Source organism: Eurytemora carolleeae, unplaced genomic scaffold (assembly GCF_000591075.1).
Source record: "Eurytemora carolleeae unplaced genomic scaffold, Eaff_2.0 scaffold1649, whole genome shotgun sequence".
NCBI lineage: Eukaryota > Metazoa > Arthropoda > Copepoda > Calanoida > Temoridae > Eurytemora > Eurytemora carolleeae.
Genome location: NW_019397543.1, coordinates 12,305 through 30,065, shown reverse-complemented (window position 1 = coordinate 30,065; position 17,761 = coordinate 12,305). Strand labels below are relative to the sequence as shown.

Here is a 17,761-nt window from a genome sequence, read left to right as displayed (position 1 = left end):
AAATTGACAATTTTATATATATAAGTAATTGTTTATTATAAGTAAATGTTTATTAAAAGTACATTTATAAGTTATTGTATTAATAAAGGTTTGGAACCCCTCACTTGAATATCTGTCCAAAACAGGAATATAAAAATCAGGTTCTCCTCGACATTTACAATTCAAAGTAGGAAATTGAACATGTATAAAATTCTAGATAAAACTTTAGAAATATTGATTTACAACGATACCCTTGAAACCTTTCCTTGATTAAAAATGCTAAAGATATCCTAGTTTTTCTCTCTTAAAATTGTTAATTGTCAATTTGAATAAGAAAATAAAAGGAGAACAAGATGGCCCTAAACAAAGAAAAAAGTATAACTTAAAAAACCTTTCAATGAAAACAAGTTCAGGGATGAGGAGCAAGTTCTGGAATAAAACGTTTTCTTGAAAAAAATTACTATTTCTCGAACACAACTTTTTTTGGAATAAAAACGAATTCTGGAATCCAACTTTTTCTGGAATACAATTTGTTCTGGAATACAATTGGTTCTTGAATTAAAAAGTTCAAGAGTAAAGAAAAACTTCTGGACTAAAGAATAAGTTCTAGAATAAAACTAAAGTTTAAGAATAAAAAGTTGCATTAACTCTGAATGTCAAGATATGTTTCCTCTGGGAAATAGTGAAGGTTAACCCCAGTTTACTGTAAGAAGGAAAACCAACCGATTTACTTAAACTTACGTACATTGTGTACAAACTTTAAACATTTTGTTAGGAACTATAAACATTTGGTTAAAAATATAAACATTTTCTTAGAAATCATGAACAATTTTTTTAAACTTACGTAAATTGCGTACAAACTTAAGAACATTTTGTTAAAAACTATGAACATTTTGTTCTTGAATAGAATATTGTGTATAGGATGGTATGGTATTGATTATTATATTATATATTCCTAAGTATGCATGCTTCCTCAGGGTGTAGTGCTAGGGAACCATTTATAACATTGATGAAGAGTTGGATATCTTCAGGGCGGGCAAAGTTCCCAGCCATTGCCTCAAACATCCGGGATATCAATCTAAATATATAAATATATATTTATATTTTATCTATATAATATATCCTAGATAAAGAAATCAGAACTGCTAAGTAAAAGCAAAAATATCCTATTTCACATTGATACAATTAATATTATTGTGATAAAACTCTTGTCTTTATCAATTAATATGCATATTATTCTCATATTAATTCATTAATTTCGGTGGCAGGCGATAATATCAATATAATGAAGACAATCTTTTTATTTAAGTTTTAATTGATAACATGCTTTTTTAGAATTACAAGTTTACAGGAAATTAAGAGAAGCTTTTTTAAAAGCTTGATAAAAATCAAAATTGAACTTGAAAGTCGTCTTCATTGTATTGATATAATCGCCTACCACCGAATTTTGTTCTAATCTACTTTATTTGTTGATTTATTTTTTAATCTCCGGCGGTTTTTGGAAAATCCAAAAAACTCCAATAAAAATATTCCGGATGATTTGGAGATTGTGAAAACATCATAAAATTTCAAAATCAATTGAAATTATTTATTAAAGTATAATTCATTATATATTTTGTCTGGGTGTTGGTTTGTTTTCAATAAACGTCAAGACTTCTAAACCGATCGGGGCAAAATTCTAATTTGAGAATAGGTCTATAATTTGATCACTAAAGTTACTTTACATAGTTACAAAGAATTAAAAAAATTTACAAAAAATAACAGATGAATTGTCAATTTTTTTAATTTGTTCGAAGAGAAAATGGGCCCCTTTAAAGCAACAATTAAAAGATAAAATTAGTGGATACTAGAAGAAAATGACATGATCAGGTCAGGTCAAGGCTGATAATTCAAAAATGTATCATTTACTCTCCGCCCTCGGGTTTATCATTGAATCCCTCGGGGGTTTTCCATTTAAAACAGTCGTAAATTTTCATTCAAAATTTATACAATTCATGCTTGATGCTCATTCATGGAATAAATGTATTTTATGAATAAAATTGTATACAAAACATAATAAACTGGTTCCTTGCATATAAATATACATATTCCTTGATAGCATACACAACAATGTGAGCTTTATGGAAGAGAAATTCCATCTTCAAGAAGATAAAGAGGGAAAAAAGATTCTCTAATGAGGTTCAGGGATTAGGCTTCTGATACCAATCGAAAGTCATTTAATAAAATTTGCGGATTTGTGACCTATTCAATTAAAAAATAAATCCACACTACTTCTGAAACCAATGATAGTTGACAGTCAGAAATTATTTATCTAAAACACTTTAGACCGTAGTAAATTTAAATTCGAACAGGACCTGCCGAGTTTGTACTGGCCTGCCAGATAACAGTGTGTACTGACCCGATCCTATGACCATATTATGTACAGTACGTCGCCCTAACCAGACTAACATATGACAGGGGTCAATTTTCTTGGCATAGCCCCCCGTCGAAGGGCTAACTATGACAACTCCCATGGCGCGTTCAGACTTTTTAAGTACCCGGCCTAATCCTGGATTAGTCCACCGTGAAAGCAAAATATTTTAGGTCAATTTTCTACTCGTCTTATCTGTATAAATAACCGCTCATGGCAATATTGTATGTCCGATCATATGGAAATGTTCTTCTCTTGGTTTGAATATTTAAAGTTGAGCTATGTGGTTGAGCTTGGTATAAATATTTAAAGTTGAGCTATGTGGTTGAGCTTGGTTTGAATATTTGAAGTTGAGCTGGTGGTGGGACAACTTTTAAAGGGAAAACTTAGTTGCCAACCTTGTTGTTCTATCAAGCCCTTAACATAGCATCATCGTACATTTTGATCACAGTTTTTAAATCAAAAATCGGTTCAGCCACTACAACGTTTATAAACGGTGTAAAATGTAGATTTAAAACCATTATTTTTAATTTTCCTAAAACCATTGTAAAAAATGTTCCAGTCATGCAGAGTGCAGATAAAAGAGTTTCTCTTGGAAAATAAAACGTATAAAATGTTTAAATGTTTTAACTTAAGAATAGTTGGAAAATATTAAACCAGTCTCTTTCTATGTGAGAACTCGTGAAATCTTTAGTTTTCAACAGTTGAATTGTAAATGTAGATATTTTTAAATTGGTATTTATATACATATATTATTCTCCACTAAACCCCTCTATTTCTTCGGTCAGAATTCAGATCGCTGCAGTTCACACCGGAAGTTTATTTTAGGGTGATATACCCCTAAAGATGTAAACATCTTTAGAATAACAGAAGACCTTGAAGCAATAATATTTGTAAAACTATATCAGTGATAGTCCTATTGCATAGCTTTATGGTTTTCACCGTATAATTTCATTGTCTATATATGTTTAAATATGATGATATTAATATTATTTAAATAGATTAACATTTTGATCAGGGAGCAAGGAATAGAAGGGAGATATTTTGATATACCTAATCCAGTTGAACTTGTGCAACACATCAATGCTCTGTAACTCCTGAAACATAAGACCACAATAAAGAGAGTTAAAGGAGACTTCTAGCGTACAAATCTCATCATATTTGATTTTATGTTCTATCTTCTATATTATAGTACTTTGTCACACTCACATGAAGATTATAAAATTAAGAAAACGAAATTGAGTTCCATATAAAGCATTGATATAGCTGAGAACGGCCTGAGGGAAAGTTCTGAATTCCTTGTGGGGGAATTTCTTGTTTATTGGATGGAGGGGGAAAAGTTTGCTTTAAGAGAATACAAGAGTTGAATACAAAACAGATATATAGTTACTCACAAAAAATGGGACCGTAAAGAATACTTCAAATATAATGATCTAAAGTCTAAATTAAGTCATCTTCATTGAATGTCGTCTTCAAACAGCATATTTTATGATTTGTCCACAAAATAAGTATGAATCACGCAAATCTACCCCTTAATTAAAAGTAAATTCAACCTACATGAAGCATAAAGTCTGACCGCGTCAACCTTGTTGCACCGGCTGGTCCTATCCTGTACAGTACAAACTGGACCTGAAAGGTTGACCCGGCTCGGAAATTCAAATGTACTACGGCTTCCCGTAGTATGAATACAAGAAAACAGACAGTAAAAACTCTGTACAGTGGTCTTTCAAGTCTCATCCTTTGTGGGTAATCTGTATATTGGAAGGGGCGCATACAGGGGGGGCTAAACCCCTCCTTAGAAACGCAGAAACTGATTTTCAAAAAAGGTTTCCCCCTTTTAAAAAATTTCTGTATTCGCCCAGCCCATGTATATAAGGGTATTTGTAAGTTTAGAAATATCATCTTAGTGTTACAAGAATCCCGGGTAATTTCGAATAAAAAATTAGTAATTTTTCAAACACATTTTTTTGTATGGTGGTTAAGTTTTAACAGTGTAAGCATCTGATTTCAGCAGCAACAGGGCTTGATGATAATATTTATGAATTTTGTATTAACGTGGCTCTTTCAATGAATAATCGTTTTTTTAAACAATTACTCGGACCTTATTCTTTCTTCAAGTTTTTACTGGTAACAAATGGCGGTCATTTTCTAGCTTTGCGCTTTAAAAATGTGAGGAAAAATATTTGCTATAAGATAAAGGGGAGTTAAGGATAGGTTTCTGTATTGCTTAGAACGCCAACGTTAATTGTTGTCATTTTCATTACTTACCTTTCCAATATCTCCTTTCTCGAATAGATCTAGTTCTGCTTCTAAAGCTTTCCTAGGAAATGTTGGTAGCTTGACTAGATCTTCATGAAGGAATACAACACGTTGCACAACTTGACTAAACACACACATCAATATTAATTTTTGTCTCTTAGTTTGTGAGTTTTAAATAAACAAGAAAACAGCTTGACCCACTAGCAAACATTTTTTGAATTCAAAAATATATTATGAATATTTCTAATCGACAAAATAAGAAAAATTTGAGAAAATTAGTCTTAAAGACAATTAACCAATAAAAAAAACTTTCCATGTCTTTAGTTTATATATTATATTTCTTGTTCTATAGATGGATGCAGAAATAATAAATAAAATATCAATTAAGTTGATTTGAGATGTGTGGTCCAATCCCTGACATTCTTCAGAATACCCCAGATAAGCATAACTTTGCCTGAAATGATATTAAATGACAAAATTGCAAAATGGTTTAATTTTTTCAATAAAGGGGAAGGTGTTGAAAAAAGAATATTTTTTTTGAGAATTTGATTTATTTTTGTCATTTTGCCTATTTCAACAAACTTGAGTTTAAACGCTTGTTTTTGCAACTCCAAGTATGCATCTGCAGTAACAATTATTGAGATAACCATAAAGAAATATTAAAATAAAAAATGCATATTTAAATAAGCAAAAGTATCCAACTAATAGCACTAAAGTAGAGATTTCAACGTTTAGAATTTTTAGAATAAAGCATCCGTTACGAAATGTTCATTACTATTTGTAGCACATCTTTGAATTTGAATGACACAAAGTTCGAGTAATAGTAAAACAAATCATAATTTAAATGTGCTTAGCCTTTGGGCGGTCTGAGTCTCCCAAATTGAGATTTAATCTCTTTATCTTTATTGGTTAGAACTCTCGTTGACATCTCTGCTTCGCGCTACCGCAGAGTAAAAGTTTATTATGAATTTTATTTTGTGCAAACCTTTAATTTTTTCAACCTAATTTTTACAAAGAAATATCCTTGTGCAACGGAAATTTTGTAAAAACTAAAGGGGGGGGGGGTGTAATGAGTAGTTGTGTGTACCATCCCCCTCTGGGTTTCCTGTAGAATTGGAAATTTTTGGTTTAGAATTGGAAACCAAAATATTTCCCCCCAGAGACTAGCTTCTTGAAAACAGAATTAATATTTATTCCAGGAACACAGCCTTTGTACAGAGCAATAATAATATGTTCCAGGAACACAGCCTTTGTGCAGAGTAATAATAATATGTTCCAGGAACACAGCCTATGTACAGAGCAATAATATGTTCCAGGAACACAGCCTTTGTGCAGAGTAATAATAATATGTTCCAGGAACACAGCCTTTGAACAGAGCAATAATAATATGTTCCAGGAACACAGCCTTTGTACAGAGCAATAATAATATGTTCCAGGAACACAGCCTTTGTACAGAGCAATAATAATATGTTCCAGGAACACAGCCTTTGTACAGAGCAATAACAATATGTTCAGGAACACAGACTTTGTACAGAGCAATAACAATATGTTGAGGAACACAGACTTTGTGCAGACAATATTAATTTGTTCAAGGAAAAGCGAAACATTGCTTATCTACAACACTTGATCTCAATTTGATATCCACTGTGACAACTTTTAAATCTGAGGGAAAAGTGCTTTATCCCTCAAACTTAGTTATCTTTACAATTATTAGGTATAACGACCACCTTGGAATATCCAAAGGGAACTTTAAGCAAGATAATTCGTAGGAATGACTAAGATATCTATATATCTGATTGATTATTTTTCCGATCATAACTCAGAAACCATTTGACCGATTTGAGTTGGGGAACTTGTTCTTAGTTTTAAGATGCTAAGTTGATTGTGTTCATTTTTATAGGGAAAAATAGCTAAAATCGTAATTTACGACAAAACGCGGGTAAACGGCGGGACTAACTGTGACTACCCTGGGCCACGCCGGGTTCCCAAGCTAGTTTATAATATAAACGTTTGATTTCTGACTCCTTGTGGTTTCTATAATGTTTCCTTGTGGTGTTCTGTAAACAAGGCTCAGCTGTGGATACTGAGATCTCTTGAAGAAGTAAAAATCTCGAACAAAATGCCAAGGATTATGAATCTTCCCTGAAAACAAACACAGCATTCACAATTTTAACAAGAATAAATAAAGACAATCAATTAAAAGGGTTTGTAGCCTAGACATTTGCATAAAAAAACAATCAAACTTCGTTCCGTTGAAATTTTGTAAATTACTTTCCAGTTGATAAATGACACAAGTCTATAGTGTACTAGCAAGTGGCACGTACGATTCAAAACGGTATTCTAAAAGGCTTAGTCAAAAATAAATGAGATATCCATGCTTATTTCTTTGCAAATTGATTTTCTAACGTGGGTTTTCTATAACAGTAACTTGCTGATTTCCGCTACAGACTCAATGGAGGATTTTGTCAGAACTAAATTATTTCTAAATTTAGAAAAATTACTAGACATTCCACATTTCTGATCAGAAATGGTTTTTTTTAATGAAAGGTCAATAAGAGTTTCAACGACAGAAACTTTAAATGTTCTAGACAGTTGTATTTTGTGATAAAAACAAGGATTCAAAATAAATACATTTTTTTATTACGATTTGGTCAGCAATTTACTACGGGTTTGCCAACTGTTTATTACGATTGGGTCTGCTTTCTTTTACGATTTGGTCAGCTGTTTATTACGGTTTGGTCAGCTGTTAATTACGGTTTGGTCAGCTGTTTAGTACGATTTGGTCAGCTGTTTATTACGGTTTGGTCAGCTATTTATTACGGTTTGGCCAGATATTTATTACGNTATCGAGATCAATCATATATCCTCATATTCAAACTGTACCCACATTAGATATCGAGATCAATCATATATCCTCATATTCAAACTGTACCCACATTAGATATCGAGATCAATCATATATCCTCATATTCAAACTGTACCCACATTAGATATCGAGATCAATCATATATCCTCATATTCAAACTGTACCCACATTAGATATCGAGATCAATCATATATCCTCATATTCAAACTGTACCCACATTAGATATCGAGATCAATCATATATCCTCATATTCAAACTGTACCCACATTAGATATCGAGATCAATCATATATCCTCATATTCAAACTGTACCCACATTAGATATCGAGATCAATCATATATCCTCATATTCAAACTGTACCCACATTAGATATCGAGATCAATCATATATCCTCATATTCAAACTGTACCCACATTAGATATCGAGATCAATCATATATCCTCATATTCAAACTGTACCCACATTAGATATCGAGATCAATCATATATCCTCATATTCAAACTGTACCCACATTAGATATCGAGATCAATCATATATCCTCATATTCAAACTGTTCCCACATTATATATCGAGATCAATCATATATTCTCATATTCAAACTGTACCCACATTAGATATCGAGATCATGTTTTCAAGATTAAAAATACTTCACACAAAAGTTCCGAACTCTCCACATACATTTAATTTGAATAAATTTAGTTGAGCTGAAGAGAGAAAACAAACTTTTGGAATTCAATTATAACTTTTTAATTTCATTTCAATGTTAATTCATTCATTTGCATATTTTCTCATTGTCAAATGTTGCATTTGGTTTCTTCAATGATTTCTAAATAGATTCTGATTGTTGCATTACTTTATGTCAATTTTTATTTTATTCATGGCACAAAGATTATATAAAGAAAAGTGCAAAAATGAATATTTCGGAATAAAATTGCTGCCCCCCCCCTAGTTTTTTGCCCTTGAATATGTGCAAACAACATATCAATCATGCTTTTAGGAAACCATGGATATTTTCATACAACCAATTACCAAACTAAGATTTCGATCAGTATATTTAAATTTTCATTGCTAGAAATAACTGGTTAACAGAGTAAATGAATTGAAATTGTCTACTTTACTTCATCGCAGGGAAGTTATTAGCTAATAAAATTTTATTTCATAATAATGTCCCAAGGGACAATTAAGTATCTAGAAATCCCGCTGTTTGGAGAATCATGGGTCGGTAATGTTGTTCTTTTTGAGTAATACATTATTTGCAACTAGATCAATTGCTTTAAAAGAAAAATTGAGCTTGAGCACGTGATGAGATTATTATGAAAGTTTTAATGATAAATTACAAACTTCCACTTCATCTCGATTATTTAGATTGAGTCTGAGAAAACTAACATCTCTTCAGAAGCTTCACCTCTTGTACAGTGAAACCCTTAATAACGAATACATCGAAAGAATTCATCAAATGTCTTATTCTTCACTTTCTGATAATGGAATGTTGCATATTTTTAGTTTTTTTTTTTAATTAAATGATTATTTGGATCTCTTTAAAACTGTTCCCGCGGGCGCATATTCATGGCTATTTATTTATTTTCGCAAATAATGAAATTTACGTAATAAAGTATAAAACTCATTGAAAAATTGTCAAGACGACATTTGATAAATTCTTCCGATGTATTCGTTATTATGGGTTTCACTGTACTAAAAATCAATTCTACCTTTTTCCCAAAAATGTAAAATTTCAAAAATATTTATTAAATCTGGTTGGATTGGAACATGTGGTGTACATTTTTCTTCCACACCTATGGATCCCATGTCAGGCTTCGACATCCGTCTTGTGTTTACATTAGCGCCCAGAGACAGTACACTGCAGTACTAAAGATGTGTACACTTCTGAAATGACTTTCCTTGCCTTACATCCTTGCTATCTAGTATCTACTGTACTCATTATATGTACTGTCACCCCGGACTAACCAGGGCGAGATGCATTCGGTTTATCATGTGTTGGTCTTAAATTCAACAATTTCTTTAAACTTACGGGGCCTTTTTTACTTTTTCGTACAGCAACAAAAACATTATGTCTAAAAGGTCAAATTGTGACAGAAAGTCACAATTCTCTGAAATAAAGACCGAACTGTTACATCCGCGTGCTGTGTACATGTGCGTACTGTGTATGTATGTACATTGTACAGTATCGTATCTACAATGTGTTTCACATGTACTTTGTGTTCTGCATGTACTGTGTGTATACTTTGTATACAGTGTGTACCGTGTGTACTTTGTGTAATATGTGTACTGTTTGTAGTACTGTTAAAACTGTGTGAACTGGATGAACTGTATGCACTGTGTTTACTGTAAGTAGTTTATTACCTGTGGTCCATGAACAACAATTTTCTTGGCTGAGGGAACGTTTGCAGTTATAAGAATAGATGCATCAACCTGTATAAGAATAGATGCATCAACCTGCATAAGAAGAGATGCATCAACCTGTATATAAGAAAAGATGGATCAACCTGTATAAGAATAGATGCATCAACCTTTATAAGAATAGATGCATCAACCTATATAAGAAGAGATGCATCAACCTGTATAAACATAGATGCATCAACCTGTATATGAATAGATGCATCAACCTTTATAAGAATAGCTGCATTAACCTGTATGAGAATAGATGCATATCTAAAAAGCATTCAATTCATTGCATCTACCGTTTTTGAAGATATAAAAAAGGTTCGAAATCTTTGAAAGTTTTCTATGAACTATTATTTGTTTTGAAGCAGGAACTAAAAAGTAAATAAAATACGAGATTCACAAAGTCGTACCAATATTAATTCTAAAAGCTACAGTACTTCAAATTCGTATATCGCCCTATTCCCCAATCTCCTTTTTAGGTTATGCATCATTAGAGAATTAATTAATCAATTAGTTCCTCAATTAAAGACTCAATTAATTAACCAATTTATCAGATCATTAATTATTCATTTAAGCAATTACATAAACATTAAATTAAAAGGGACAGACCGGCTGTGTAAGGTATAAGTTGAACTGAGTATGCAGCGTTGTGGAAAGCTTTTTTAGGATTCATTTGAGACATGTAAAACTTGTTAAAGATCTGTAAATCCCGAGTATGAGCGCAAATTCGACATTCAAAATTCCTACTTTGGTGGTGGATACGTTTTCAGAATCGGTTTTTTTTTATATGTATATGTATATGTATATGTATATGTATATGTATATATATATACATATACATTATATGATATCTAACTGTTAATTTAATTTAAAAAAGATAAGCTGGAGTCTTCGAGTCCCCCTTTTCCTTTTCTATTCATTAAAAAATTTAAAAACTATTTTCATTCATAAAAAACCTATTTTTTCAGTCCGATAATAAGTTTTACTCAAATGAAAGTGTCAACAACACCACAAAAGTTTAATAAAATGTAATAAGCGAATAATCAAGTTAAAAAATTCAAAAATATCAGAGAGTACTTGATTAAACATTTAATACTCGAATTAGCGATAAAGAGAAAACGATCAGTGCAGAGATATCCTTCTAAGTAAAAGAAACTTCAACTCTCCCCCCCCCCCCCATCGACAGAAGGCACATTATAGCACGTACTTTTTAATTACGTTAACGGTAAGTAAATTAAACGTGAACGGTAATCCATTAATTAAAGTTATTTCTTATTAATCGCTTTTCCTTTCGTTAACGAATTTTCCAAAAAACTTTTAATCCGGATGTTTGTAAAAGTAACGTATCGAAAACCTATCAATTAATGTTCGTTTTTAATTAATCACTTTATTTAACGAAATTTTCCTTAATCTTTTTTTTGACTTTTGTAATTTAAAGTAAACCTCCATATTCGATTAACCACGGTTCCCTTAAAACCTTACTTTGATCAACAAGATGGAAGATATCGTTGTTTTCCATTCCTTGAAAAGTGTTTAATTCCGATACAAGCTACTTTGGTAAAGTAAGCTTTTACAAGTACCATATCGTTGTGAATCAGACATACCGCTTTAAATAGAGGCTCACTTGAATATACATCTTTATTCCTGAATCGGATTTTTGTCAAGTGCTAAACCTTACTTTGCATTTTTTTGGGTTTTGGCCCCATTTTCGCCACAAGATTGGCGAAAGCCAGATTATATATAGAATCTTCCAGAATTCTATGAATGTACTTTAAAGTTGTGTGAAAGCCTTGAATTGAGAAAGCAGTGTGTAAACTGCCTAAAACACTCTTACAGAGAGATGTTTACTACTCAACTGTCCTGAACTTATTATTTTATCAAAACAGTTTTTAGTTTATTTCTGCTCAATAGATGGAACCCTTTCCCAAACCAGGCTAAATAAGGGGGAAATATTATATTTTCAATTTATTTCTCATTCCTTCGGAAAATCTGAATATCTGGGGTGTAAGTAATAATCAAGATTTAAATTGCTTGAATATGTTCTAGTAAACACACACGTTCTCATTTTCTAATCCATTTCCAACCTAATGTCGTAAACCTTTAATATTTCAAACAATGACTTCCGCAAGATCAAATAGTTTAAGTTTACATCAAACATTTGTATTGCAAAGATATATAATGGGTTGCAAATTTAGATTTTGAGGTCATTTTTTTGTTATTTTTTCTTGTAAGATATATAAGTGCCTTGGACTGAATGTACAACCATCCAAAGAAGAGATAGCGCTGAACCTATCATATCCTCCCCGTTCTCACGTGGAGTCCGGACAAAGAACATGATATATCCTAGAAAAGAACATGATTTATCCTAGAAAATAACAGGATTTATCCAAGAAAAGAACATGATATATCCTAAAAAAGAACATTATATATCCCAGAAAAGAACATTATATATCCTAGAGAAAAACATTATATATTCTAGAAAAGAACATGATTTATCCTAGAAAAGAACATGATTTATCCTAGAAAATAACAGAATTTATCCTAGAAAAGAACTTGATATATCCTAAAAAAGAACATTATACATCCCAGAAAAGAACATTATGTTAAAGAACATAATAAATCTTAGAAAAGAACATTATATATAATAGAAAATAAAATGATGTATCCTAGAAAAAAAGAACATGATATATCCTAGAAAAGAACATGATATATCCTAGAAAAGAACATGATATATCCTAGAAAAGAACATTATATATTTTACAATAGTATTTTTTTTCAACGTTACATTAATTGCAACAATTTTTTTCAGTGGAAAAAAGAAATAACATTGTAAATTATCACGGATTTCATTGAAGGATTTCAAAAAAACGATTTAAAGTCGAAACTACTAGAAGAAATTTGTTTAAAATTTCGATAATATGGATTCCCTGTTACTTACTACAAAACAGTTAGAACATATTGGTTTAGCTGTTTTGTCGTTTATTGGATACAAACAGACAAACAAAATATATTTAAATATTTCGGAAGAACATGACAATAAAATTAATACAATGATTCCATATATCCGATTAAAAAATTGTATTAGATCCTATATAAAAACATATCATTTACAAGAACATTAAAAGTCCTTTAAAAGAACATTTCACATCATTTGAATACGAAATCTATTTCTATTTCAGCCTATGTCATAACCCATTGATAAACATCTTCTAATAGAATAATAGTTGCTGTATACAATATAAAGTTAGATAACTCACCAATTAGGTAATTGTAGAGAGAAAAAGCCGCCTGTTGTGGTAGTTTTGGTATAAACCTAACAAAATTATAAATTTTAAGAATATTTATTTTTATTTTGTAATTTTGTGATGGCATTTTTATAGGAAACAAATAAATTTTCCCATTTTCTTGATTTTGTTTGCTTGGAATAAACTCGTAAAACTCAGGATAACCTCATGATAAACTCATGATAAACTCATGATAAGCTCATGCTAAACTTCTGTTAAACTCTTATGAACTTGTGATAAACTTGTGATGAACTCGTGATAAACTCATGATTAACTTAAACTTCTGTCAAACTCTGTTAAACTTTTAAACTTGTGATAAACTCGTTATAAACTCTTGATAAACTTGTGATAAACTCATGGTAAACTTGTGATAAACTCGTGATAAACTTGTGATAAACTCGGAATAAACTTGTGATAAACTCGTGATAAACTCATTATGAACTCCGATAAACTTCTGATGATTGAACTCTGATAAACTCATGATAAACTCCTGAAAAACTTGTGATAAACTACTGATAAACTCCAAATAAACTCCTACTAAAATCCTGATTACCTGATAAGACTCCTGATAATCTGAAATGTCTCCTCCTGTCCGTTCCTTGTCAGCTTCTCCATGAAATACTTAAGGAAGAGGTTGCAGTCCTCCACCAAGAAAGACCAGATTATCTAGGAAAAAGATCAGATTATCTACAGAAAAGACCAGATTATCTAGAGAAAAGAAAAGATTATCTAAGAAAAAGATCAGACAGGCTATCTAGGGAAAAGATCAGACTATCGTGGGAAAGGAACAGATTATCTATAGAGAAAAGACCAGATTATCTAGGGAAAAGATCAGATTATCTAAGGAAAAGATCAGGCTATTAAGGGAAAAGATTAGATTATCTGTAAGGAAACGACCAGATTATCTAGGGAAAAGATCGGATTATCTATAAGGAAAAGACCAGATACTCTAAGGAAAAGATCAGACGTCATAAATTTTGTTTTTGAACCATAGGATCAAGCAGTAATTCGGTGTCCGAAGGATTAAATAAATTCCTCTTGGATATTCTGAGATATAAGGAATTATTAATTAAGCACATGATTCTAAAAATTCAAAAGTTGTCACTGTTGATATAAAGATTTTAAAACAATGTTGACCTTAGATCATTGAAAAAAAATCTATGATACCATCTGAACAATCTCTATATATATGAAGGGGGTGTGAAGGTTCCAAATAAATTATAAAACCCATTAAAAACATGATGTATGAGTACGTCTGCAAAGTTTGAAGAATCCTGCCAATTTGTGGTTCACTATATAATCCAAACCAGCAACCACAATTTGGAAACTAACACTGAAGTTTACATTAAAATCAATTTATTCATTTTAACATAATTGAAATGCATGAAAAAAAAGAGAAAAAGATCTTTGAAATAAAATACGACTCACGAAATACAAGTTTGTGATAATTAAGAAAAAATTAAATTAAAGACAAATAAACTTACTTGATACGCTACTTCATAAACTGCAATGCCATCCGTGGAAACTCCATGATCATCAAGCATCATAATTATCTCAGCAAATGCTTAATAGAATTAATTATAATTGAATATATAATATGATAATTAGAAACAGATTGTATTCAATTTGTGGAAGCAACCATAGATTATGCAAAGATGAATTAATGTCAAAGATATTAGAATAAATATTTATACTTGTCATAAACAAATGTATAGTTTCCAATCAAAAGTTTTGAATTTGTCAAGCTGCAATGACCAACCCCATCGTTTTCTATCCGCAGCATTTGACCCCTATTGTATCCTATCCACAGCACCCCCGTTTGTTTCCTAGCTACGGTGCCCCTATCGTTTCCTAGCCACAGCGCCACCTCTCCTGCCCTATAGTCATAGCGACTCCTATCGTAATCTAGCCACAGCGCCCGCTATCACTTTAAAATCGCGGCCATAATAATCCGTTGGTTTCCTATCCCGGACACTCCCCCAATCATTGACTAAGAACACTGGATAGGACTACCTGCACATACAGTGGAGGGAAGGAGAGGTTGTGCTACAGTGGATTGGGATTGAACAGGACGAACTGGAGCACCTTCACGCTCCGTATCAGAGTCTAAACAAATATTTCACTCAAATCAAATCCTAGCCAATATTATGATTGTCCTTGCCATCTTTGCCATAATTGTCCTTGTTATCCTTGTCCTCGTTATCCATGTCCTTGTTATTCTTGTCATAGTGATCCTTGTCCTTGAAATCCTTGTCCTTGATATCCTTGTCATCCTTGTCCTTGTTATCCTTGTCCTTGTTATCCTTGTCCTTCTTATTCTTGTCCTTGTTATCCTCGCTACCCTTTTCCTTGTTATCCTTCTCCTTGTTATACTTGTCCTTGTTATTCTTATCCTTGTTATCCTTGTCCTTGTAATTCTTTTCCTTGTCCTTGTATGGCCTGCAGCATAATACAAAGAAACTTCTAGATTAGTAAAGTTTAAACTAGGGTTCCTATCATCATCCTCTAAAGCTCATTTTGAACCAAAATTAAATAAAATACATGATATTTTTTTTGCAGTTTTTCCATTTCAATGAATTAAGCCCAGTTAGTTCATCTGTTATGCTATCTGCAAAAAATACAGTAAATTTTTTTTTCTTTTTTCAGATGATAAATTATTTTCCCACCTTGATCTGACTCAGCATCTGGTGGTGAGAGGAAGAGACTGGGCTCCTGAAACATATTTCTGTCTTCATTTATTTATAAATTATAATTCTAAGGACTAGAAATTCAAAGGACTAGAAATTTCAAATATATCCTTTAGATTTCTTGGTAATGTAATTATAAGTGTCTAACAAGGCTTTAAAGGCGCAGTGTGACCATTTTTCTAAAAAAAAAGCTTTCAAATGTTGTTTTAAAGCCCCTTCTTCTTATTTTTAACAATGTTTTTATAATTTATTTTTTATAATTCTTGTAAAATAAAATGGTACGAGGCATAGTTATCAATTTCAAATGTTCATCTTTTTCTCCTTTCTCCATCTGCTCGTCCGCAGTTTCTCTTTTTCCTGCCTCCCTTTGCCCGTCCATTTATGGCGCTGCTTTTGAAAGTATGTTTACAAGTCGCTGTCTTTGCGACATTTTAAGACAGTGTACTATCCCCCTTTCAATGTATAGATGTCCCCATCTCCGTTTTTGTTTTGTTTTGGTTAATTTTAATTGCAGCCTCAGCGCTGAACAATTTGTCTACTTGCAGGTGCTGGGTTACCACTCCTGCACTTCAAGTTAGTTTCTATTTTCAGCGAGGGAGCAATAGTTTCCCTGCTATGAACCGCACATTTATACTTTCCTGTACAAGGAGGGTTGTTATTCAATGAAGTATAATCAAGTGCAACAATCAGAGGTAATTTTGCTGTTGGATCCAACAGAGAAATGTACTCGAATCTCATTTCGCTGCTTGTGAGAAGGTTAGATGGTAGGGAAAGGAGAGTGAAGATGAGGATAAGGGTTTGTAGGAGTGGCATATTAGGAAGGTTTCGCTAAAAATCCATCAAGGTATGTGCAATTGGAAACAAAAAATGTTCCCAATTTGATATATCGTATGTGTATTTCTTTTTTAAAGTTTTTTTGATTATTTAATGAAATTTAATTTAATTGAATCATCAGTACCAGTCAAATTTGTGATTTTTTTTTCAGAAGAAAAAAATTCACTTCGCATCTTGATGTTTTTATTCCATTTTTGGAATTTGTTATTCCTATTTTCAGAATAGCTTCTCAATAGCACTTAAGGGAAAGAAAACCTAATGCAAAACAGGAAAAATATCTATCTTAATAAACTATAATGTGTGATAAGTTAAAGATCTAGTTTTTTAGTCTTCAGTCATTTATTTTATCTCTTTTTGAGTCTTTTAAGTCGAAAACATTTTTCGCCTGCGCCGTGTAGCTTTTGGTTCCTAAATCTGGATGTTATTTTTTCGAAACAAATTTATCACCCCCCTCACTTAAATCCTGTATCTGACCCTAGTTCCTATGGCCATAAACCTCCCCTGGGGTCTTGTGAGTGTTGAGAATTTACATAATTGAAAAACAAAGAAATGATTTAGATGGAAATAGTGGGCAACAGTTGAATACTAATCCAGGAATATTCAGTTTGAACTTTCATTAAAATTTCCGCAGCCGTCCATGCAGGCAGATAGATAGATAGATAGACAGATAGATGGAGATAAAGATAGATAGATAGATAAAGATGAAAGAGTTTCATGCCTTGATAAACTACAGTAAAATAGAAATAGAAAATAAAGTTTACATGCCAAACCAGAAACATAAAACCAGCACAAAGTGCTACATGAACAGCTGTTTATTTACCTATCCAGCACAGAGTGCTACAGGAACAGCTGTTTATTTACCTGAGCAGCACAGAGTGCTAAAGGAATAGCTAATCATTTACCTGAGCAACACAGAATGCTACAAGAACAGCTACTCATTTACCTGAGCAGCACAGAGTGGAACAGGAACAGTTGTTTATTTACTTGAACAGCACAGAGTGCTACCTGAATAGCTGTTAATCTACCTGAGCAGCACAGA

The 17,761-nt window shown here is 32.1% G+C and overlaps 1 protein-coding gene across 1 annotated transcript in view; it reads right to left on the bottom strand.

Annotated features, from left to right (window-relative positions):
- Window positions 1-924: 924 nt before the first annotated feature.
- The window catches only part of LOC111714817 (protein unc-80 homolog), a 28,902-nt gene continuing 12,065 nt past the window's right edge, over window positions 925-17,761 (bottom strand). Inside the window, exons 15-29 of the mRNA XM_023490020.1 lie at window positions 15,868-15,913; window positions 15,215-15,307; window positions 14,686-14,765; window positions 13,755-13,867; window positions 13,175-13,230; window positions 12,162-12,260; window positions 11,752-11,777; window positions 9,876-9,992; window positions 8,901-8,937; window positions 6,695-6,790; window positions 5,217-5,270; window positions 5,063-5,102; window positions 4,658-4,772; window positions 3,443-3,486; window positions 925-1,057 (exon numbers count right to left, since the gene is read on the bottom strand). Of these exons, the coding sequence (XP_023345788.1) occupies window positions 925-1,057; window positions 3,443-3,486; window positions 4,658-4,772; window positions 5,063-5,102; window positions 5,217-5,270; window positions 6,695-6,790; window positions 8,901-8,937; window positions 9,876-9,992; window positions 11,752-11,777; window positions 12,162-12,260; window positions 13,175-13,230; window positions 13,755-13,867; window positions 14,686-14,765; window positions 15,215-15,307; window positions 15,868-15,913 (1,149 nt within the window). The remainder of the gene's footprint in view (window positions 1,058-3,442; window positions 3,487-4,657; window positions 4,773-5,062; window positions 5,103-5,216; window positions 5,271-6,694; window positions 6,791-8,900; window positions 8,938-9,875; window positions 9,993-11,751; window positions 11,778-12,161; window positions 12,261-13,174; window positions 13,231-13,754; window positions 13,868-14,685; window positions 14,766-15,214; window positions 15,308-15,867; window positions 15,914-17,761) is intronic.